The sequence below is a fragment of the Protopterus annectens genome, chromosome 15.part0, assembly GCF_019279795.1.
Source record: "Protopterus annectens isolate FY-2018-M chromosome 15.part0, PAN1.0, whole genome shotgun sequence".
Classification (NCBI taxonomy): domain Eukaryota; kingdom Metazoa; phylum Chordata; order Ceratodontiformes; family Protopteridae; genus Protopterus; species Protopterus annectens.
The window spans coordinates 535,997,117-536,023,581 of record NC_056749.1 but is presented as its reverse complement, the minus strand read 5'-3'; the positions used below and the strand labels follow the sequence as shown (position 1 = coordinate 536,023,581).

The 26,465-nt window shown below is 39.2% G+C and overlaps 1 protein-coding gene across 2 annotated transcripts in view; it reads right to left on the bottom strand.

The window, feature by feature from the left end:
* The window catches only part of LOC122789899 (mucosa-associated lymphoid tissue lymphoma translocation protein 1-like), a 696,960-nt gene that overhangs the window by 664,054 nt on the left and 6,441 nt on the right, over positions 1–26,465 (bottom strand). For both annotated transcript variants that reach the window (XM_044057339.1, XM_044057340.1), the window contains exon 2: positions 16,783–16,913. In XM_044057339.1, the coding sequence (XP_043913274.1) occupies positions 16,783–16,913 (131 nt within the window). The remainder of the gene's footprint in view (positions 1–16,782; positions 16,914–26,465) is intronic.

Sequence of the window (26,465 nt, the reverse complement as noted above, 5' to 3'; positions counted from 1 at the left end):
GTACAGATTGGGTGATGGTCACTGACAGAATCTGACATTGTACCTATGGTGGTGATTTTGCTAGGGTCTGATACTAGGATCCAGTCTAGTAAGGAAGTTGATGTCTTGCTATACTGTGTGGCACTATTATTTAGTTGTGTGAAACCAAATGCTAAATGCAGGGAAGTTACAGGTTACGTCCAACCAATTAATATTGACATCATCTAGTAGTATTTTTTCTAGTGAAATTGCTACTGATATCAAATGTTAAAATGTTAAAAGGGTGGGATATTGGTGTAATGATTAAGATGCTTACCTTAGAAGCACAAGGTGTAGGGTTTGATTCTCACATGGAGTAATTAGCTAGGTTTAAAATGGCCCATGAGGGCAGTTAGCCTAGTACTAAGCTATGAATCTATGTAGGATATCTTCCATTGTAGATGTATTGTCAGTAGGATGGATGTAAAGGACAGTAATACATATTTGTTTATTTTCAGGAAAGTAATAAGAAACTCTGCTGAATTTAATTTTGGTATTGGTTTATTGTACGGAGAAATGTGGTGGTAGCTGGCAAATATTAAGCAATACCGCCACCTTTCCTCTTAATATGGACATTCCGGATGATATAGTCAGGGGTGTAATTTCAGAGTCATTTATGCTGGGTTTAGTCCAAGTCTCAGTTATAGCCAGAATATCAGGCTTATGTTGGATATTCCAGGCAAGTAGTTCAGTAGTTTTATTTCTTACACTTCTAATATTTATGGCAGCAAACGTTAGATTACTGGGGTTGAAGGTTGACCATTTTGGGGTTAGAGCACTGTGTGGAACAGAAGGGTGACTGTGTTGTCCTAGGAGGATTTTAGTATATTGAGGTATTACTGATTTTTTTAAACACCTTTATTGAATTATTATTTGTGACACTGGCAAAATTATAATTTATATAAAACTAATCAAACTGTATTAACAAGTTCACATTTATAAACATTATATACCACACATATTGTTATAGACAACATAATCTCACCAGCATTACATAATGTGTTCAATTCCAGCTTCTGTTAAAACTCATTCCTCTTCCAAAACATGCTTCTGCATGTGTTGTTCCTATAAATTTCATTTTTTTCTGTGTACAGTATTCACTATTTCATGTATGGCTGGTTTAGACTTTGATTTCTGTTTTTTAGCAATTGATTTTTTGACAGCTACCTGAATTAAACTTAACAAAGCTTTACTGTGTGTAAGCAATTCATATAATTTATCCCAGGTGAAAAAAAAAATCACTTCCTTAGTTACACTCATTTGCTCGGCCAGTATTCCTGACATAGTAATCTGCTGGGAATTTTTAAAGTCTGCCAACTAATTCTACTCCAAGAACATATGTTCCCACGTACCTCTTTCTTCTCCTTTACACCTCCAACATTTGCCATCAACTTGAGGGAAATTTTTTGGAGTTGGCTTGGGGTAAAAAAGCTGTTATGCAAACACTTTCAAGCAAAAAATTCTAAATCTTCTAGATATTGCTGCATATATATATATATATATATATATATATATATATATATATATATATATATATATATCATTGTTTCCTTTAGAATTGCTTAACTAATCTCTCTTTCCAATCTTTTCTGACCTCCTCTGAATGACTCCTATAGTTATCATGCATTATTTTGTATGCCCTACTAATTATCCCCTTTTTAGCAGCAGCTTCTGTTACAGATTCAACTAAAAAACTCAAGTGCAGGTCTTTCACTTAAGATTTTTCTATCCCTTTCTCTTTGCCTATATTCTGATATCAATCACTGACAGAGAAGGTAATCTCTAGCCTCCAGTCCAAATGTCTTCTTGGCCTCTTCCCATTCTATTACTTTTCCCTCTCTTAATTATTTGTTCCCAATACCTTAGTTCCTTTGTCAGCTTCCTCCAATAAATTCCAGCCCGCTCTTGTTTTTCTCTGTACACCTAATTGCACTCATCCCTATCTGCAGATTCTCCCTTTTTCCATTCTCGTGTTGGCTTAGTTCATAGTATACTTTGTACTACTTTATGAATATAATATTCTATAAGACTGTTGATATTTTCCTTAAGGATCTGCATCCAAAATCCCATTCTTTTCTTATTTCTTGAATTATCCCCTGCTTCATCATCATCATCCCTTTCCACTTTGAAGTGTAGCTTTCTGCTAGTATTATGTATAAAAGCCATAACTTTGCAGCTCTAAAATATCCATTCAAACTGGGAAATCCTAAACTTATTCCACTTGACTCTTCCCTTCTTCCCCTCCCAAATAAAATCCTTTAACTCTTTTTTAATTACTATATGCAAATTTTCCTCTGGTTGATAACAATACGCCTGAGCTAAAGAGACTAAAAACATTTTTACTGTCCGTATCTTGATATCTATATCCATAGGCAAGTGATTCCAGTTTCTCAGCTGTTGTTTGTTTTGTCTCTTCCCACATACCCTTAAGCTGCCATAGCAGAATCCTTTTTAACCCATACTCCTAAATATTTCATTTATCATGACCCTAATAGGTTTTACTGAACTAATTCATGTGTGGGTACATAGTTTACAGCTATAGCCTTTGTTTTATCTTTATTAATTTTATATAACCAAAACAACTTTACTTGAATACCCATTATATCCTTAAATTCCTGAGTCCCTTATTTTCTTTGCCAATGGTTCTAAATATAACACAAATAACAAAGGGGAAAGAGGACACCCCTGTCTGATTCCTCTATTCAGACATAACTTATCAGAGAACTGTCCCACTTTGATTTTTGTCTCCAATCACTCATATATCCTCCTAATTAACCATATTATTGTATCAGGAAATGCAAATGCTTCAATTGCCCTACTCATAAAATCTGAGAAAATGCTTTCTCTGTATCAAGACCCAATAACAGCAGCAGTATTGTCTTACCTTCTGCTTCACTCTGGATCATCACTGTTCTGTTAATACTGTTAACGGTTTGCCTCCCCTCCACAAAACTACACTGATCCATACCTATTAACTTTGGAAACATCTTTGCCATTCTTTTAGCCATTATAGATAGAACTACTTTAGAATCATGGTTTAAAATTGAAATGGGCCTATATAAAGCTGGATATGATGGATCTTTACCATCTTTAGGTATTATACCCACCACAGCTTTTTTCTAGGATGTTGATTCTTTTTCTTTAAAAATACTGTTAAACAGAATCTTCCAGATCTTTATTACTTTTTCCAGATCTTCATTACTTTTTTCCCTACTAGCTCCCAAACTTCCACTGGAATACCATCTATTCCTGGAGACTTTCCTGTAGATTGGTTATACATCATCATTTTTATCTCATCTCATCTTATCTTAACGGTTAATTGTTCAGCCTCATCTACCTCTAAACTTGGACGAGTTGCCTTCCATAAATATTTCCATTTGTGCTTTTTCTTGATTTCCTCACTTCTCTGCTTTACAAATTTTCATAGAATTTCTGAAATATCTCTAATACTTCTACGGGATCTCTGGACATTTTTCTTGTTATAAGTTCCCTAAGTTTGGCAACAACCCTTTCTACTTTCTGCTGCCTAAATCATTGTGCCAAAAGTTTTTGTGCTCTGGAGTTATTATAAAAAACAATTGCTTAACAGCAATCTTTCTAAACTCATACATATTATCCAGGTGCTCCCTTATTTTCTCTTTATTTTTCTGCAATTGCGCCTTTTCTTGTTAGGTGATATTCCCCTTATTCTTTAATGCTCTAACATTTTTCAGCCCCACCAAACAATTCTTGTTACTTCTTAACCATACTGCATTTTTCTTTTACTTCACCCTATTTTTAAACTCCACTTTCATTTTACTCCACTCACTAGCTATAACTCCTGGAGTACTTTCTATCTTCCCTAATAACTCCCAAATAATTATTAACTGTATTATTGATTTTGTTTTGTGGAAAGTATTTTTCAACTTAATTTTATTTTGATTTGAGCTGGGATGGAGTTAATCAGTGTATATTTGGGGCACATTTGGGGAATATCATTAAATAGGTTTGGTGCAATGAATGGAGAGTTTAGGGAGGAAGTATGGATAGGTGGTTGGGACAGAGTCAGAGAGATGTTGAGAGCTCAGAAAAGACATAAAATGGTGCAGTGCCAACCAGCTGAACTTGAAACCAAAGAAAATCAACCCCAAATGAAGGTCCAGAAATGGTCCAAGAATTAATTTATTTAAACAACCTGAAAAAAACAAAATAACCGCTTTCGTCTCATACATGAGACTTCATCAAAATAAAAGGGTCCTAGCACAGAGCCATTAAATAGTGCATAAAAATGTCATTGGTAGTTGATTAATTAATAAGAACTGTAGTATTCTTTAAAGGGCCAGACAACAAATGCATAATAATAAGCAATGATACACAGTCCTTGCCAAACAGAAAGCAGCAAAACAAAGTGCATCGAAACATTTGATTATTTAAAAATAATGGTGTAAAAAAAGTGTAACAAAAGATTTGTAAAAATTTGGGTTGTGACTTATTAGCCTTCTGTATTAAAACAGGTGTAATTGAAACACTGTCATTCAGACCTGGGGGAATGTAGCCCCCAGTCCAAGTTGCCAATTCAGTTCACCTACTTTTAAGTAATTCGTCCGGTCCTCAAAACTTTTCTTCAAAGAAGAATCAATAGTCTGACTTAAACCCTGAGCCAGACCCAGTAAATTACTCCTGTCCAAAGAAATTTTTGGAGGAGAAAATACATGTTTAGTTTCCGTTTATTTTTGACAGGAATAATGGGGCCAACAGTGTTATTAATGGCAGTATCAGCTTTGCTACGGATGGTCACAACATTCTGACAAAACAAGGAAGCCTTCCCTGTTCCCTCTCCCAGGACCAACAACAGTGTCTCTCCCTTGCTATCTGAGGGGACCCCGACAACTACAGAGGACATGCCCAACCCTCTGTCCACAGCACAAAAGATGCTACCCTACAGGATCCAGGGAAAAATATGAGTGGTCCAAGTACAACTAATTGCCATAGCAGAGTCACACATCTGTGGCTGAGGCAAATAGCTAAACTGTTGTGGTGGAAAGGCTGTTTGCTTAAATTTTTCTTCTTGTGGCTAAAATAACTGACCATGAGTCTGACAGTATGCTCTATAGTCAAGCCAAAAGTGGTGCCTCATTCCTTGGGAAAACAAGCAGCAAAAGCTGGTAAAAATTTAAAGTCTTTAAAAGTACCTTTTTTCATATAAAAATACAGTAAAAATATTTTAAAAAGCATTTAAAACACATAGCCACAGAAAGTAAAATAAACCCAATTTCTCCACTGAAAAATGTTTTTTAAGTACTTTAAGCAATGTTTAAATTGTCTGAAAAAAAGCCAAAATACAGCAGACCAGCATGATGAACATCTACCTTTCAGGATAGCATGTTATCTGCCCACTCCATGTACTGTGGGACGCATACTTCACCATGGTTTGTCCCCACATCAGTCATGCAGCTTTTCACTATCTATACCACAACATTAAAACTCCATACTCCATGCAGACTAAAGTTTCGAATGCACTGAACGATGCATTTCGCAAACCTGCATTTTCCTGAATCATACAAACACAGTTTACTCTCATCTGAGCTGCTCTCTCAATCCTACCAGTGTCCTACAACTCCATAGTTACTCTATACCATCATAAACAGATCACACATAAGGATAAGTGAAGACTAGAAGCAAATGCTGTCCCCTTTACCTCAGAGATGCACGATGCCCTTTACCTCATCTAGCACAGCCGTCCATAAAGATGGTTACTAATCGGAACATTGTTATACTCTTATCCCAAGCACTTTTCAGACCTGACTGGTGAGACATCAACACTTCATTTTAACCTGCAAGATAGGCATTATCTATTAACAGAAACAACAGGATAAACACTTGTTGAAATTCAATAATCAATAATCTGTGAACTTTGGGTGCAGTGACTGTTAAAAGAAACTACTGGCACTTGACTGGCATTAATTCTAGTCAGATAAATTACCCAAAGACAGGACCATGGTGTTTTTTTTTTTTTTTTTTTTTTGCTTCTACAATGGAAAGCTTGTGGTGGTTTCCTTGAGCTATACTGTGGTACATGGAAGAGTCTCCAACCCTACTTTATCTTCTCTTCATCTTTTGCACGTACAGTTTAAATAACCCTAAAGAAAACTGTATTTTTTCTTATCTAAAAACCAATACATGGCAATGACACCTCTGTGGAGTAACAGTTCTTAGAAGTTGGTGATATTTCAGGATGTCCTGAAAAAGTGCCAAAAGCCTGAGTGAAGGCCGATGAAAAGTGAGAAACCTAAAGTGACATGCACTTTGAGAACTGGGTGTCTAAATATTATTTTGCAAAGCAGAGTACAGAGTGAAGGATCAACTAGAGCTGTTATTCAATACCTGTATAATAAAACTTTATGCAGTGTTATTACTGCAAGAACAAAAAGAGATATTCTGCTAGCAATGTAATTTGTCTCTACACTGTTAAGTTTGAAACTGTACAATAGCCCAGTGCAGCACACCAGCCTAATGCAGTCTATGCACTGTTATACCTTGTTGCTTTCAATGCTGTTAACTTCTGGCATTATTTAAGATAATACTGCAGTGCTGTTTGTTACTCATACTAGGTATATAAAACATTTAATTATTACTGCAGTAGCTGCAGTTTTTGATCATTGGTATTGTTGCAGTTCTGCTTGTTCAGATTACTTTAATGTTACAGTATTTAGAGGTACTGCTCTACAGTACCACACAGAGAGTACAAGGTTACCTTTGTGTTATATCTTTATTATTTGACTGTGCTATACTGCTGCTGCATTTGAAACTACATTATCTATAGCTACTACACTTACTGCATACGAATCCATTAAGTTAGACTACCCATTGGTCACTGTTTTTATTGGCTAGGTAGAAACCACATTAGCCTATTGGGTAAAGCTATCTAGCTGAATTTGCCACTATTACCGATTTCCTTACTGATCCTGCGTAGTCCTTCACTTTTATTTATTTTTGCTCATTGCAACTACTATAGCAATCACAGCTCATTCTTTTATCCTCTAGCCATACTAGTTTACCACCTTTTTCTAGCCCAGTCAGCTATCCTCTTCTTAACATTTCCTATACCCCTCATCTATACTGGATAGTATGGAGTTTCAGTCAACTGGTTCCCCTTCTATAGCCAGCCTGATAGCATTATGTATTTTGAGGTAGTGTAGTAACTGCCTCATGCTTATTGAAAACTCTTTATTGTTACCTCACAATGATTCATTATGTGTGAGGTGTATGTGTTTACTTAACTTGGAAGCTACCTTATCACCTCAGAGCATATTTGGTAAGCACAACACATATACACATGAAACACAAAGCACTTCCACTAAACTACCTTATGTAGAGACTGTTAAGAGAACACTGCCTAAGCATCCCACAATAATAATTAATGAACCTCCGATATTACTATACACAGCAACAGACCAAAATTCACCCTTCACATCAAACCTAAGACATATACCCATCAGAGTCACAAGGGTGCAGACTCCAAGCCCTTATGGCCCACTGAAACTGCATTAAACCATGGTAATGTTTTAGTAATAGCTGACTCTACTGTAAGGCATATGGATACTACCTTCACCTGTATGGATAAGAATAGGGTGACAGCTGTCTTTCTGGAGCCAGGTTTCAGGATGTAACTAGGGCTCTTAGTTGCAACCATCCCAACAAATATGATTATGACCTGATAGTCATTCTCATGGGGGTGAATGACCATAGACGCTCCACCCAAAGGGACATGCAGAAGGATATGATTGCGCTCGCTATGCAAGGAAGGAAGGATGGACACTGGTCTTGAGTGTATTTTGCCATAATCCAGATGCCAAGATTGGGCTGTAATAATTGGCTATATAATTGTTATTATGCTAGGGGCATCAAGTATATGTCAGCTTAGGATACAATGGTTAACAACTCTTCCTTTTTTGACAGGTATGGCCTGTCTCTCTTTTACTAAGGATTTGAATTTTAGCTAAAGTCTTTGCTGTTTCCATAGTACCTTTTTTAGGCACAATACATCTAAATGGACATTCCAGCCTAGTAAATTATAATCTGGAACACATTAATGTGGCTGTACTCACTGCCAGGAGTCTTAAAAGAATTCATGAACTCGAGGCGCTCCTGCAACCTCATCACATATATGCATAAATGCAGAAACATGGTTTCAGAGCAATGAACACACTCTCTCCATTCCTGGGTATAATCCCTATCACATCATTAGACTCAATGGCAACTGTGGGAGAGTATCAATATTTGTCAAGGACATATCATCACCGCATGACAGATTCCTTGGGACACCACAACTGAACTCATAGAAGTGTAAATCATCACCAACATGACTAATTACCGCTTCCTAGCTAGCTACAGAACAACCCTCGATGTCTCCTTCTGAGCATGTTAGCTGTCCTAATGCATTAACTGAAATTCCCATTAAATCCAAAACCTTTCTACTGGAGGACTTCAAATCTCCATCAATAAACTGGCTAACCTACACTGCTAATGGTCAGCATGTCCAGCACTTCTTTGACATTATAAATGCTAACTCTCTTTTACAAATAGTTAACCATCCTACTAGCAGCACCAATAATCCTGGCTCTAGTCCTCACAAATATGGCCACTTCTTACACATATCCATATGTACCATCATGCCTTGTTAAATCGGACTATAACTTAGTGACCTTTTCCTTTAAAACTGGTGGTATTTCCCCTGTAAATAGTTCTGTGTTTAGGGACCTCTCAAAAGCAAAATTTCAGTTACTTGATAACTTAAATAAATTCAGCTGTAAAATAAATTCAGCTGTAAACCTCTTCTGAAGGTCTGAAGGATCCTATTGCTAAAGCTGTACCTATGCCTTTGACAGTCCCCACTCACAACAAATATAAGAAGTTTAAAAAAAATCCATTTGGTGCAATATCCATATAAATAAATTACATAGCAAGTGAAAGAAACTGCTTAATGCTTATAAGAGGTCTCACTTCTCATTCTACCTACCTTAATCTCACACTTAAGTAAACTAACAAAGAGCTTAAAGGAACCATTAGGAAGCTCAAAGCTGAGTATGAACTTAAAATAGCCATTAAAATCAAAATAAGTGCAAATCCTTCTTTAACTATGTCAGAAAGTTAAGAACTAATACCAAACAGTGTTCACAGCCAGTCCACAATAATATTACACTCTCTGACTCAAAGAAAATTGCTAATATCCTAGCTAACAAATTTAGTGTAAATTTTACTCCACCCACAGTTATAGCTATCCCACAGATTCCATGATCCAGGCAGCCACTTTAATTGCTGTGGAACAAGTTCTCAAAGCCCTCTTAAAAAACTTAGAATACTTTATCCATCGTCCCTGACAACATACAAGGTTGCCTGATTATCAATGCCAAATATGGCCTTTCTAACCCCTACATAACCCTCTTACACTCCTGAAGCCTGGAAAACAGCCATTGTGTTGCCATTACACAAGGGTGGCCCAGCCACGGAGACTGGTAACTAAACAACCATTAGTCTCAATAGCCTGATATGTAAAGCTATGCAGCACATTATCTCAGATTTCATTAATCTGGGCAATGAAAATCTCTCAACTCTGTACCCTCATCAATTTGGATTTATCAAAGGAAGGTCTTGCCTCCTCAACCTCATTAATTTCTTTGAAAAAGTAAGTGAAGCAGTGGACAGTAATTATGCAGTAAATGTAAATTCACATGTAAAAGTGAATGGCAATGTGATAAAACATTTTACTAGAAATATTCTTTGAAACTTCATTCAACTAACAGAAATATATACATCACCATTACACATTAAGGAACAGAAGAACAGTACCAATAAATTTCATCAAAATGTTGTAGCCAGCATTTTTTTGGTACCACAATGAAAGGCCAGCATGAGATGGCATGGTACTGTTTGTTATACTGTGTTCAAGCTTGAACATTGCTCCACTGACATAGGACAGCAAATGATGCCCAGGTTGCAGCTTTCTAGTCAGAATTCTTTGTTATGTCAAGCCCTGCATCTGAGGAATTCACTACCTAGATAACTCTTATTCACCCACTGGGGCAGGGGTGTGCATGGTGGGTTTAAAAGGTCCGTGAAGACAAACTTATACCATATATATATTGTATTCATAGGTAGGTACTAGGCTATCGGCCCTAGGGCCTATACAAGCCTAGCCAAAAAGGTACCTTGGTTTTCGCCACCAAGAAAGTTATTTTCCTGTGCCCCTATCGAGCAAAGCCACAGAGGTGATCCTCAGGGTGAATTTCCTATTTCACATCCAATCATCAAAATGTTTCTTGAAGAGTGCTAATGAGGAGCTTTGTTTGATATAGATAGGTAGTTTGTTCCAGAGTATGGGAAGTCTCTGGGACAGGAATCTATCCCTCCAGCATGTTCTGTTTATTGTAGTGACAAGGTTTAGGTCCCTAGAGCATGTAGCTTGGAGGGATTGGGATTTGCTTAAGTGGAGCATGTCCAACAGCTCTGGGTTTGACACAGCTTTGTACATTAGGCAGAGATTGCCTCTGAGTAGGCGATATGCGAAGGAGTAAAGCTGGAGTTTTTTGAGATGGTCTGCGTAGGGCATCTGTTTGAGGCCAGTAATCCTCGTTGTGAGGTATTCCTGTGGCCTTTCCAGTTGCTGTAGATGTTTTGTGAGGTACATACCAAAAGTGGTGTTGTACTCTATAATGGGTCTAATGAGTGATGAGCAGAGGGGAACAATGACCTCTTTTTTCCTGGATGAGAAACTTTTTGTGATGAGGTGTGCCACGTAGAAGGATTTCCTGACTACTCCGGCGATGTGATTATCAAAGGAGAATCTACTGTCCACCTGTGTCCCAAGGTCTTTTACCACACTTTCAGTGTTAAATAGACAACCACCTATGTGGTTGCTCATGGGTACAGAGTTTTTACCAAAGGGGATGACAATGCACTTTTTGGCATTGAGCTTGAGGCCATGTCTTTGACACCAGGCATCTGTCTCGGTGAGGCCCTTTTGTAGGATGTCCACATTGTTAGGAGTTTCAATTATGGCTCCTAGTTTGCAGTCATCTGTGAACGTCATTACCCAAAGACATTCTGTGTTAGCCTGTACTTCAGAAAAGTAGATACCAAACAGGAGAGGACCCAGGACTGAACCCTGTGGTACTCCACTTGTCACTGGTCTGAAGTTGGATTTGGAGTCTGCTACTTTCATAGTGTGGGTTCTGTCAGTGAGCCAGTTGGCAACCCATCTTGTGACATAGGGATTTATACCTAGTTTAGTGAGTTTATCTATAATTCCAGAGTGGAGGATGGTGTCAAAAGCCTCGGCAAGATCTAGATAGGCTGTGTGAACCACCTTACCATCGTCTACGGCTTTGATGACTGCTTCAAAGAAGTCAATCAGGTTTAGGAGACATCATCTGCCTTTTACAAAACTGAAATGGGTGGGTCCAGAGTTTGTAGATTACCAATGTCTTTGTTTCTATGTTCCATGATGATACATTCCATGGCCTTGCAGATCAGGCTCATTAGGCTAATAGGGCCGTGGTTCCCGGGGTCCGTGGTGGCTCCCCCTTTGTGTAGTGGGATAACTGTTGCTGTACACCATTCAGTGAGCACAAAGCCTGAGGTGAGGCTATGACTGAACATGGTGCTTAGCTGGGGTGCCAGTTCATTCTGCAGTTCATGCAGAATGCAGCCTGGGATGTTGTCAGGTCCCATGGATGCTGTGTTCTTGGCTTTGGAGAGTGTGGTTTTTACCTGTGCAGCCATGATTACAGGAACTTTGCATTCTTCTGGTATAGGGATGGGCCTGTTAGGGGGTGAGGAGGGGGTAAACTTAGCACTGAACTTATCTGCCAGGATGTTGGCAATATCAGCTGGTTCTGTATATTTAGTGCCATTGTGCTGTAACTCAGAGCAGATCTGAGTGTTGCCATTGAGATTCTTGACATAGCTATAAAATGCTTTGTGATTGTCTTTAGAATCAGTGGTGATTTTGTTTTCATAACTAGCTTTGGATGATTTTATGAGGGATCTCAGCTTTTTACTGAGGCTGACCAGGGAGTTCTTCCAGTCATGGGATTTTATTCTTTTTTGCAACAGTTTCTTTCTTCTGTTGTAGAGTTTGTTCATGGCAGGGGACCATCAGATTGGCTTCTTTTTTTTGGAGGATAGCATCTTGGTTCTGTTAGGGATAGTATGATCCATGAACTTGTATAAGTGCTTATAAAGTGCATTTGTGTATGATTCAGCAGTCGTACATCTACTGTCCATCTGCATGGGTGTTGTGAAGTTTGCCACTTCTGTCTTAAGAAGCGTAAAGTTGGCTTTGGAGAAATTTTTTTACAGTGGTTTCCCTAATTGGGGTGGGGGTGGGGGTGGAGACAGGATGTAGATGTCTAGGCTGATTAGCTTGTGGTCGGATCTGACCAATGAGGAATTGACCTCTGGTGTGGAACACCTATCACCCATGCTGGTAATGACCAGGTCTAGGATATTGCTGCTCCTGGTGGGGGTGTGGATAAGCTGATCCAAGGCATTGGAATTTATGAATTCCAGAAAACGTTGAGCAAAAGAGTTGGTACATGAGTAGTTTTCCCAGTTAATGGTGGGATAGTTGAAATCACCAATTATTAGCATGTTGGTTTGTACCCTAATATTTTCCAGTGTATCAAGAAATGAGGAGTGGGTATCCTGGGGCATGGTGTGGGATCTGTAGCAAGTTACAATTTGGATTGCATTCTTGCCCAGAGTTAGTTGCACTTGGATAATCTCAGATGCATTATGCTGAGCAACTAGCATGGAGGTGTGGATATCCTTAATGAATATGGACACACCTCCACCTTTAGAGTTTCAGTCCAGGTTAGGTGGCTGAAAGGTGTGGTATAAATTATAGCCTGGTAATGCAGGGGTGCTCTCTCTCTGGAGCCTTGAACCACATCTCTGTCACTGCACAGATGTCGATGTTCTCCATTTTAAAGAGTGCCTCGAGTGAATGCATTTTGAGGTTTAGACTTCTAGCATTGAGTAGCATTATCCAAAGATTTTGCTTGCTTGTACCTGTTACGGTGGTGAATTTGTCATTTGAACCTTGCCTAAAAAAGGCACTATAGGAGTGGCAAGAGCCTTAGCCGGTATCCGGAATCCCAAGGGCGACAGGTGCAGGCCATCTCTGGCAAAGCATTGTGGTCTATCAATCATGTCATCCCAAGCAGACAGATACTGGATCCCCCTTAGAATGACACCAGAAGCTTAGCCAATTGTTGAAGTCAATATTTTTTTCCTTGTACTGTGGTATCATTCTGGGTGATGGCAGGATGCTACTCAGGGCTAGGGTCATACCTGCCTGGGCTACAAGATCGGAGAGCTCCTCCATGTCCAGGGAGGTACATTTCAGGTCATTCATACCAACATGGACAATGACAGAGTCATATCTGTATGTGTTGTGGAGTGACCTGAGCGTGTGCATTATGTGGTGGATCCTGGCACCCAACAGCCAGTTGACAGTAATTTTCTCCTTGTTTAGCCTGGTGAGTGGAACATCAGTGTGCCTGACTATAAAGTCACCTATGACTAGAGTGTTGGGTACGTTGTTATGCCTTATGGGCTGTGGTTGAGTGGCACACTGAGTTTGTGGGCTATGTGTCATTTGGGTTGTGTTGGGGGGGTGGAGGTTGCATGCATTTCTGCTTTGGAGGTTTCTGTTGCTTGTGCAGATTTTTATTGAGAGCCTCTGTGAATGTATGTGTGTGTTTTGTGTTGCTATGTGTGTGTTTTGGTGGTGTAGGCTTTGAGGGACTATGTGATGAGTGTGGTGCAAGTGTTTACCTTCTCCTCTTGACTGTCTAGTCCAGTCTTGGGTGAAGAGAGCTTTGCTTCCAGTTTGGCTATATAAGTGCATCTCTCACAGGTTGTAGTGTTGGGTGGTAGGAGGAGAGGGTTGTCTGTGTACATGAGGCAATTTCTGCATTGCCCCAATATGCCCCAGATTCATCAGGTAGACAGGAGAAAACACCGGGAGCTGACCCTTAGACATGCCTGGATAGGTACTTATTTATTAAGTACTAAATACTGTTTTCCTCTAGATAAGTGAGGAAAGTTGAGTGTGTAGTAATTTGTAAATTATTTTCTGCTTACAATGAGTTCTGAACAAGTGCTGAGCTCAAAGAAACAGATTTGAGTGCTAAAACAAAAAAAAATGGCTAGTTCTAAGGGAAAATTTGAAGAACAAACTTTATGGCACCAGGAATAGTTTAACTCTAGCTAAGCGGCGATACATAAAGTGTATTTTTATATATATATATATATATATATATATATATATATATATATATATATATATATATATCACAGTAGCAAATGAGCAAACTGATTTAAACAAATTAAACTCAAAAAAGAGGCCAGCATCAACCAGTGAGAAAAAAATATATATATACTAATATAATAATATATGAACCATGAATCAAACTGGTTTCAGCCCCAAGGCCTTTATCAGTGATACACTCATAACATTCAAAGAATGCTTAAATAGTATTCTGAGTACATTAATTAAGCAGATTGATCAGCATTTAAAGACAGACCACAGTATATAGAATCATATACATAACTTATACAAACCACCATTCAAAGATGGTCATTCAGGCCAGGGGAAAATAAACCCCCCTAATTTAATTATCCAAGCCTTTTCCTTATTATTCAATATACTGTGTCATCCCATTTTCCTGGATCTGTCACCCCAAATTTTATCTATAACAGTAAAATTTAATTTGGATTTTTTGTGATTTTGAACATGTTTTTAAAGGGCATTTGTCAGACGTTGGTTTCTTATGTCACTGAAATGTTGCATAAAGTGTATTTTTTTATATAACAGTAGCAAATGAGCAAACTGATTTAAACAAATTAACCAATAAAAAGCTAAAAACTGAGCCCCGTTCCAGCAGTCTTCGATCACTCAAGTTCTAACTGTACACTCCTGTCACTACAGTGCAGGGGAACCTTCTCGTAAACAAGATGGTCTGGATTAGTGCTGAAGTTATTCAAACAAAGCTAGATTTAGCAGGTCTGAATTTAGTCTATGCAACAGCAAACAAGGCATACCAATTTCAGAAAGAAACATTTCAAATAAGCAGGCACAATAAGCCTTTAACCAGAAACTCCCAGCTCAGAAGGGCAGAATCTACCCTCTCCTTCCACAAGAGTGCAGACCACACCTCCTTAATGTAAAATAACTGACCCGAAGCCCAAGTGCTTAAGCCAGAACTAATCTTAGAATAACAGACACTAAGCCTTTAATCAGCAACTCCCAACTTAGAAGGATGAAAGCTACCTGTCCTGCCACAACAGTGCAGACCACAAACCTTCTTAATGTAAAACAACTGGTCTGAAGCACAGGCACTTCAACCAAAGGCTTAGAATAACAGTTACAATTTAATCAGGCTACTAACAAGCAGTAATAAATGCAGCAGAATAAATTCAATAAAGTAGGAATAAACACAAATACAGTAAAAGCAGATGAATAAAGTGCACTTTTTTATACAACGATAGAAAATGAGCAAACTGATTTAAACAAATTACCCAGTTAACCAGTAAAAAAGCTCAAAACTGAGTCCTGTTCCAGCAGTCTTCAGACAAGTTCTAACTGCACACTCCTGCCACTAGGGTGCAGGGGAACCACCTCCAAAAAAAGATGGCCTGGATTAGTGCTCAAGTTATACAAACAAAGCTAGATTTAGCATGCCTGAATCTAGTCTATGCTACAGCAAACAAGGTGCACCAATTTCAGAAAGAAACAGTTCAAATAAGCAGCCGCAATAATCCTTTAACCAGAAATTCCCAGCTCAGAAGGGCAGAATCTAACCTCTCCTCCCACAAGACTACAGACCACATACCAATGTAAAATAACTGGCCTGAAGCCCAAGTGCTTAAACCAGAACTAATAGACTTTTAGAATAACATATACTGAGCCTTCAGTCAGCAATTCCCAATTTAGAAGGATGTAAGCTACCTGTCCTGCCACAACAGTGCAGACCACAAACCTTCTTAATGTAAAACAACTGGTCTGAAGCCCAAGTGTTTAAACCAAAAGGCTTAGAATAACATTTACAATTTAATCAGGCTACTACCAAGCAGTAATAAATGCAGCAAAATACCAGACTGGGAGGGGTATCCCAGATCAAATTTACAATAGGTGCGGGCAACTGCAAAGCCACCAACTATAACACCACAAGAATAGGGTGGGGTGAGGGGAAAACCAGAAAACAATGTCAGAAAATATATAAAACAATTCAGTCAGGCAAAATTAAGGCGATGCAGAACTCTGAAAGGTTAAAATGCCAAGAAATATACTTATCAATCAGCAATATATTTCCAGGTTGTTTGAGAATCGCACTAGCCAGAACCCAGGAGTTTCCAACAGCGAATGCAAGAATTTACAAACAGCAAGTATTAAACATCTATTTATATTATTTACATCTATTACAATAAGTGCTGAACTTACAAGACTGTATTGTTTGTTATCAGAAAAAAATCTGACCAATTTGTCTGATTTAAAGTTTTATTGTATTCATATTTTAAATTTTGTCACAATTTTAGATACGGCCTTGTAAGCAATGCATTGACTGGCTTATGTTGTTACTGTAAACATTAACTCATTGTAATAACTAAAGCTACCTGTCCTGCCACACAGTGCAGACCACAAACCTTCGAAGCAAATGGCTAAACAGCACAATGGACACCCAAGATGCTTCTATAGACAATCTTTTTGCACTCTCTTACCTCATCTTGACAGAGAAACCACTGATACTGTAAAGGTACGGCCTCTGTGGGACACACAGCTCTGCAGTGAAGGACAACAGGGTAGTCAGGAGGAACTGAGGCAGATGTTGGCTGTTCTGTAATAACGATTTCTGAAATGAACACCAAGATAAATGGTAAGAAAAAAAAACATGCTTAAATTTCAATTTTTCCAAACAATTTTAAACACTACAATATGACAATAAATACAATACATCATTGTATAGGAAAACTAAATATCATTTTCTACATTAAAAAAGTGGATGTCATGTAAGCAGGATAAGCTATACAAACAATTACAAAGTTACATTACTTGCATAAAATTAGACATGTTAGTCACAGCCTGCATTTAATTGCTGGAACCTGGGTTCTGAGAGATTGCTTTCCAATCTATCTGCAAATATACAGAGCTGAGTATATTTTTTTGGTTTTAGAGTTTGTTAATTGTTGCTTAGATCTCTGTTGAAACTGTTGTCTCCCTGTTCTGAGAGACTGCTTTCAAATCTATTTGGTTTTACAGTTTGTACTGTTAGTTGTTGCTTAGATCTCTGTTGAAACTATTTTGTCTTACCCACCCACCCTCTCAATTTTTGGCTTGTAGTTTAAATTTGGTGGCTTTTGCAGTTGCCCGCCCCACTGTAGATTTGATCTGGGACACTCCCCCAGTCCCATCTCTTTACCACATTCTACCTAATAAACTCTTTCTGCACTTGCTTTTAGTTCTTTTTAATTTAATTGCATTTTTAAACTGTGTTTGGTCTAATATTGCTACATACTCAAGTGGGCTAGCTTGCACTGCATTTGAATTGTTTTAACTACTGTTTTTGCTACTTTTCTGTAAAAAAAAAATAAAATAAAAAAACTGTAAGCCTGTTTCCTACCTTTTCTGTAACTAGTGTTCCAGATACATATTTGCTGTATCCAGGACTGTATGTAAGATTCCGAGCCCCCCAAGCCTTTCTGTGTTGGAGAGAAGCCTTCTAGCTTATCAGTGGGAGTGGTAAGCACTAGGTAACCTGTCTACCACATAAGGAGTGGTTCTGGCCCAGAAATTGTAGTTATTGGCCGTTTGGGCAGCCTCTTTCATCTCTCTTAACTTTCTGATTTGAAAGCCTGCATTTACACTTGTTTCTGTCCTGTAACTCATCTAGTGCAGATACAGATTCTTAGTTTTTAGCACTTCAGTTTGCTTATTCGTGCTCAGAGACTTGTTCAGAACTTGTAAGCACTAAATAAGCTACTAATTACTATAGCATTCAACCTTCCTCATTACCTACATGAAACCAGTTTTTGTACTTACTTTTCTCACTTGCTTAGAAAAAAACAGCTCTTGTACTCAATTTCCTCACTTATCTAGAGGAAAATATTTTTTTATTCAGGCATGTCCAAGGGTCAGCTCCCAGTTTTCTCTCCTGTCTATCTGATGAATCTGGGGATCTTGAGGCAATGTAGAAATTGCCTCATGCACACAAACAACCCTCTCCTCCTACCAGCCAATACTACAACCTGTGAGGGATGCACTTATCTAGCCAAACTGGAGGTAAAGCTCTCTCCAACCAAGACTGAACTTGACAGTCATGAGGAGAAGGGAAACATTTGTGCCACACCACACTCATCACATAGTCTTACTAAATCTGCTCCACCAAAATCCACACACAGTAACGCAAAAACATTTGCGGAGGCTCTCAATAATAATCTGTCCAAGCAACAGAGACCTCTAAAGCAGAAATGCAAGCAACCTCCATCCCCCAACATAACCCAAATGACACATAGCCCACAGACTTAGTGTGCCACTCAACCACAGCCAATAAGGCAAAACAACGCACCCAACACACTAATTATAGGTGACTCTATAGTCAGGCACACTGATGTCCCACGCACCAGGCTAAACAAGGAGAAGGTTACTGTCAGCTGCCCGTCGAGTGCCAGGATCCGCCACATAACCCACGCACTCAGGTCACTCCACAACAAGTACAAATATGATTCTGTCATTGTCCATGTTGGTGTGAATGACCTGAGATGTACCTCCCTGGACTACATGAAGAGAGACATGGAAGAGCTCTCCGATCTTGTAGCCCAGGCAGGTATGACCCTAGCCCTGAGTAGCATTCTGCCATCGCCCAGAATGATACCGCAGTACAAGGACAAAATGATTGACTTCAACAATTGGCTAAGCTTCTGGTGTCATTCTAAGGGGATCCAGTATCTGTCTGCTTGGGATGACATGGTCGACAGACCACAATGCTTTGCCACAGATGGCCTGCACCTGTCACCCCTGGGATTCCGGATAATGGCTAAGGCTCTTGCTGCCCCTGTAGTGCCTTTTTTAGGCAAGGTTCAAATAACAAATTCACCACCATAACAGGAACAGGCAAGCAAAAACTGAGGGTAATGCTACTCGATGCTAGAAGTCTAAATCTCAAAATGCACTATGGCTCCTGGCTCGAGCCCTTTATATCCGACTCTGAGATTCTGCCCCCAGGATTTCATTGTCTCAGAAATGACCGACTAAATAAAAAAGGTGGAGGCACTGCCCTAGTCTACTCCAACCTTCTTACCTTAATTCCCCTCCAAATTCCAATTCATCAATTCCAGAACACTAAACTAACTGCTGGAATTCTAAAACTAAATAAACATAAAAATATCTGCATCATTGCCCTATATATCTTACCTGGTAACAATATCTCTACACACGAAAATATTCTCCTATGGGCCTCTACTGAAATTAACTATGAAACTTATATCCTTGGTGATGTGAATATTGACTGGAATAAAATCAATTGCCCCTCTCCCTCCCTATCCATTAACATCTATAACTTCATTCAAATAATCCTCTACATCACTCGACCTGACAAAATAAACCCTCCTGGATCCACTATAGATTGGATCCTAGTCTCAGATCCAAATAAAATAACCCATTCTGGCACAATTCCTGATACCTTGAGTGACCACCTCCCAGCCTTCATGCATCGCTCAACTAGTTCCTCCACACACCAGCATCAGTACATTCAAACTCGTAACCTCAGTAGCTTCAACCCAACTACTTTCTCAAATACTTTCAAACAAATGAACTGGCATATTCTAAACATCCTTCCTCTTGACAAGGCTATAGAATACTTCAACTCTGTCTTCCTTGATACTTTAAACTCACTAGCCCCACTAAGAAACAAAAGGATAAAAACTAAAACTGCTCCTTGGATATCCAAAGAGACAAAACAGATTATGCACCACAGAGACAAACTATGGAAGCTTTACCAAAACAATAAACTGGACAATACCTTGCTCCAATATAAACAGCTCTGCAACCATGCAAAACAACTAATCACCAAAGACAAAAAAATCCTACTATATCAAACTTCAGTCCAATAACTATAAAAACCCCCAACAATTCTGGAACTCAGTAAACTCACTCCTCAGTCCAGGCTCCAAGAATAATCCCTGTCCTGACCCAAGTAAATCTGATCTCGAACTAGGCTCTGAATTTAACTCATTTTTCATAGACACTATTACTACCCTCACCAAGACATTTCCCAATAATAACCCAACTGCTCTACACTCTCCCCCTTCTAACTCACCTCATCTGTTTGAACTCAAACCCATCTCCACTAACTTTATACAAAAAACTTTTGTCCAAACTTAAACCTTGCTTTAACGCTCCTGACAATATTCCCTCTTCCTTCCTAAAATGTGCTGCTGATGGCATTGCACTCCCAATCAGCATCATTATCAACTGATCCATAAAAGAATCATACATCCCCAAACTCTGGCACTCAACTTATACTCTTCCTCTTCATAAAGGAGGCAAAAATACCAGCATCTCAAACTTTCACCCCATTGCTTTGCTCTCACCAATCTCCAAAATCCTAGAAAAATGCATCCACCTCCAACTTATGCCTTTCCTGACCCAAAACAATCTTCTCACTCCTACCCAGTATGGCTTCCGTCCAGGCCATAGCACAATAACCGCTCTACTCTCTTTCCTAGAAACTGTCAATCAAGCCCGAGATTCAGGCCACTTACTCGATCTGTCTAAAGCCTTTGATACCATTTCCCATAAGCATCTTCTCTGGCATCTCTCAAACCTTAATCTCTCACGTAATGCTTTATCCTGGTTCTCCAGCTATCAGACAGATCACAGGGAGTCAAATGGAAGAACTCCATCTCTTCCTTCTTACCTACCCCAACTGGCGTACCACAGGAATCCATCCTTGGGTCAATGCTTTTTAACATCTTCATCAATAACTTTCACACTGCTATTTCTGATGCTAAAATGATTCAATATGCAGACGATTCAACCTTATTCTGCACTGCCTCAAAACTCTCTGAATTGCTGACTAAAACCCAAACTGCCTTCTCAACAACTGAAAACTGGATATGCCAAAACCACCTCTCTCTCAATGCAAATAAATCAAAGATTCTACTATTCCCGCCCACAAAGACCCTCTCCTACGATAAAAACAACTTCAAACTCTATAGTCAAACCAACTCACCTATAGAAGTAGTCCCCTCTGCCAAACTACTTGGCATTACTGTAGATGACCACCAAGTTTGATATTCATATTCAACAAAATATTAAGAAAACCCACCAAAAGCTAGGTATGCTGTATAGGAATAATCACTTTTTCCCCAACTCTACCAGGCAAACTCTGGCCTCAACTTATCTTCTTCCTTCCTTATTATACGGATCCCCTCTCCTAACCAACCTGTCCTCCTCTATCACCTCTAAACTAGAAAGCTGCTGCAACAAAATCTCTAAATTTGCCTCTAAATCTAAAAATACCACCCATCACTGCCTAACCCTACAATTCCTGAATTGGCTTGAACTCCCAAACCACCTAGACTATCTCCAACTCACTACTGCACATAGACACATATTTCACCCAACAAAATGTCCCGCTCTAACATCCTTCCCCCTTATACACCCAACAGAGCTCTCAGATCTGAAAATCAGAGCTTAATTACTATCCATTAACCTAAACGTCCTGCTGGCCAATTTCTCCTATCTTTCTCACTAGGCAAAAAATGGAATTCCCTTCCCTCCACACTAAGAACCATACCAAACTCAGAAAACTTCAAAACTCAAGTATTCAAACACCTGTCCACTAAATGGAAATGTATCTGCCTTCACCCAACCTAATCTAAGGGGGTTCTTGCTCTGGTTCCCAAGCTCTACAACTCTCACAGTTATCTTCCTATGAGCCTATCTAAGCTCTCAACATTTTCTATAGCTTCTCTCTAAGCTCTCACCTCCTACAGCTACCCTCACACAGTCCAACCTTGTAAATATTGTAAATAGCATTCTACTGCTGATGTGTGTATGCAAAGCGTATTTACATTTTCTTAAAAGGTTTGTATGTAAACTGTTTCTACAAATAACCCATATCTGTTTTCCTCAGATGAAGCTGTATGATCCCTACCTTCAAGCTTAATGAATTTGTTAACTATGCATGATATTGAAAGCATTTATGAGTAACTATTCTACATAAGATCTTTAATATTAACTATCATTTATATGTAAATTGTATAATGCATCTTGGAGCTTTTCTCCTCGGGCCTTCACTGAAAATGGGTCAATTCGGCCCAGTGGACTTTCCCGGTAATCAAAATGCAAATAAAACAAATAAATAAATAAATAAAATAGTGTTATCACGCAATGAATACTGATCCAGTTATCCAGGTCCTGTATGAAGGAAGGTAGTGTTACCACGCTATGAATACCGATCCAGTTATCCAGGTCCTGTATGAAGAAAGGTAGTGTTATCACTCTATGAATACTGATCCAGTTATCCAGGTCCTGTATGAAGGAAGGTAGTGTTATCACGCTATGAATACCAATCCAGTTATCCAGGTCCTGTATGAAGGAAGGTAGTGTTATCACGCTATGAATACCAATCCAGTTATCCAGGTCCTGTATGAAGAAAGGTAGTGTTATCACTCTATAAATACCAATCCAGTTATCCAGGTCCTGTATGAAGAAAGGTAGTGTTATCACTCTATAAATACCGATCCAGTTATCCAGGTCTTGTATGAAGTAAGACAGTGTATCATGCTGCTTTAGGAGAGGGTGTTTTTTCCAGAGGGGAGGGAAATTCTAAGTAATGAATCTCTCTCTCCACTTTGTTTTATTGATCTGCTGAAGCAGGTTTAAATACCTTGTTCTTTTATTTGAGGGAGTGTTTACATTTATGAAGGGACAAGAGATCCTGGACTACAGAGTCGCTGATTGCTTGGAAAGTAAGGCACAGGTATATTCTGAGAAGCTTGTGTTAACTTCTCAGAAAAGTTAACCAGGTTCATGTTCTCAAAGAACTTAACCAAGTTCATTAGGCATGATCTACTTGTTATAAAACCAAAATGCTGCAGATCTAGCCTAATAACATTTTTAATGTCAGTGTTAATCAAGTCTATTACAAAGTGTTCCATGGCCTTACAAATGAGCCTCATCAGGCTGATGGGCCTATACATTCCAGGGTTGGTAGTAGGACCACCTTTAATGGGGTGGTGCTGGGGTGGTGCTGCTATAGCTATGTGATTGTCTGCAGGCCGTGACAAGCAGACCACAGATAGACAGATCCAGACATAGACAGATCCAGACATACACACACACACATTATATATATATATATATATATATATATATATATATATATATATATATATATATATATATATATATATATATATATATAAAAAAGGTATTTCTGTCCCCTATTAGCATAGAATTACATTTCAAAAGGCCATGCATTTGCAGAAAGATCATGCGTACCTCACCTGTTTGATTTAGTAGGCCTCATTGCTAGTCATATGGAAATGTACATGCTAGCACAGTTTTATTACGCAGAGAGGTCTATAACTATGGTAAACACAGTGGTACAGAAGTGAAGTAAAAACATGTTATCAGGTTACAAAACTGCTTAGACAGACCCAAGAGAGGCAGTGAAGAATCAGATGAAAAAGGCAGAGAAAGACATCTACCGATGTCATTATATATTTCTAGAAAGTGAAAGGTTAGAAGATGTATTTCTCAGAAAATGACAAAGCCAAATAGAGATGGAGACAGGAAACACAATGGAGGGCAGAAGGAAAGACGATGTGTTACAAAGAATTAAAAGTAGCCAAAGGAAATAAAATCACTAGAATCATTAACTGGAGAAGGATTCAGAAGAGGATGATATGCAACATTCTATGGGGTTGGTAGAATACCTTGAGAAAAAAACAAGAAGTGGGGATGGGAAGGAACAAAAAAAAAGAAAAAAGTAAACTGTCTCAATGAAAGCACAATTTGATTATCATAATGGGAATAGAAATGAGGAAAAGAGCTGTGCTATAGTAAGGGGAGAGTTAAATGCATGCTGTGCTACAGTAAGGGGAGAGTTAAATGCATGCTGTGCTACAGTAAGGGGAGAGTTAAATGCATGCTGTGCTATAGTAAGGGGAGAGTTAAATGCATGCTGTGCTACAGTAAGGGGAGAGTTAAATGCATGCTGTGCGACCGTAAGGGGAGATTTAAATGCATGCTGTGCGACAGTAAGGGGAGATTTAAATGCATGCTGTGCTACAGTAAGGGGAGAGTTAAATGCATGCTGTGCGACAATAAGGGGAGAGTTAAATGTATGCTGTGCTACAGTAAGGGGAGAGTTAAATGCATGCTGTGCTACAGTAAGGGGAGAGTTAAATGCATGCTGTGTGACGGTAAGGGGAGAGTTAAATGCATGCTGTGCGACGGTAAGGGGAGAGTTAAATGCATGCTGTGTGATGGTAAGGGGAGAGTTAAATGCATGCTGTGCGACAGTAAGGGGAGAGTTAAATGCATACTGCGCGACAGTAAGGGGAGAGTTAAATGCATGCTGCGCTACAGTAAGGGGAGAGTTAAATGCATGCTGCGCTACAGTAAGGGGAGAGTTAAATGCATGCTGCGCTACAGTAAGGGGAGAGTTAAATGCATGCTGTGCTACAGTAAGGGGAGAGTTAAATGCATGCTGTGCGACAGTAAGGGGAGAGTTAAATGCATGCTGTGCGACAGTAAGGGGAGAGTTAAATGCATGCTGTGCTACAGTAAGGGGAGAGTTAAATGCATGCTGTGCTACAGTAAGGGGAGAGTTAAATGCATGCTGTGCTACAGTAAGGAGAGTTAAACGCATGCTGTGCGACAGTAAGGGGAGAGTTAAATGCATGCTGTGTGATGGTAAGGGGAGAGTTAAATGCATGCTGTGCGACAGTAAGGGGAGAGTTAAATGCATACTGCGCGACAGTAAGGGGAGAGTTAAATGCATGCTGTGCGACAGTAAGGGGAGAGTTAAATGCATGCTGTGCGACAGTAAGGGGAGAGTTAAATGCATGCTGTGCGACAGTAAGGGGAGAGTTAAATGCATGCTGTGCGACAGCAAGGGGAGAGTTAAATGCATGCTGTGCTACAGTAAGGGGGGAGTTAAATGCATGCTGTGCGACAGTAAGGGGAGAGTTAAGTGCATGCTGTGCTACAGTAAGGGGAGAGTTAAATGCATGCTGTGCTACAGTAAGGGGAGAGTTAAAGCATGCTGTGTGACTGTAAGTGGAGAGTTAAATGCATGCTGTGCTACAGTAAGGGGAGAGTTAAATGCATGCTGTGCTACAGTAAGGGGAGAGTTAAATGCATGCTGTGCTACAGTAAGGGGAGAGTTAAATGCATGCTGTGCTACAGTAAGGGGAGAGTTAAATGCATGCTGTGCTACAGTAAGGGGAGAGTTAAATGCATGCTGTGCGACAGTAAGGGGAGAGTTAAATGCATGCTGTGCGACAGTAAGGGGAGAGTTAAATGCATGCTGTGCGGAGAGTTAAATGCATGCTGTGCGACAGTAAGGGGAGAGTTAAATGCATGCTGTGCGACAATAAGGGGAGAGTTAAATGCATGCTGTGCTACAGTAAGGGGAGAGTTAAATGCATGCTGTGCTACAGTAAGGCGAGAGTTAAATGCATGCTGTGTGATGGTAAGGGGAGAGTTAAACGCATGCTGTGCTACTGTAAGGGGAGAGTTAAACGCATGCTGTGCGACAATAAGGGGACAGTTAAACGCATGCTGTGCGACAGTAAGGGGACAGTTAAATGCATGCTGTGCTACAGTAAGGGGAGAGTTAAATGCATGTAATGTAGTCAAAAATGAGAAATCAAAGCGAAACAGAAAACCTGTAAAAAGAATAAATGAAGCAGTGATTGTACATATGAATACAATCAAAAGGTGAAAAGGAAAAGCCAAGCAGACCATTGTATGAAATATATTTCCTTTAATGCATGGTACACGGAGTGAGAAGGGAGTATAGAGATTCAGCAGGAAAGCAGAAGTAAACTTTGCACTGGCAAAGCGATAATCCATAAGGTTGGATAATGTGAATAATGGTATAGAAAAGTACAGAAAGGCAATAAAAACAGAAGTGAACAACTGAAGATAAAGTAAACAAATATATTGAAAGGTTCATCAATGGCACAGATAATGACAAAAGCAAAACTTTAGTTAAAAATGAACCTGTGTCAAGAGATGTGCAATGTTCTGGATTGTGAAGACTACAGAGATGAAATAAAATTGTCTACTAATTCGGAATACTGGCAGAAAAAGAAGTACATGGGATCAAAATATGGAAAACTTCAAATAATGATAACTGTGTACAAAAGAAAGGGAATGATGTTTGGGT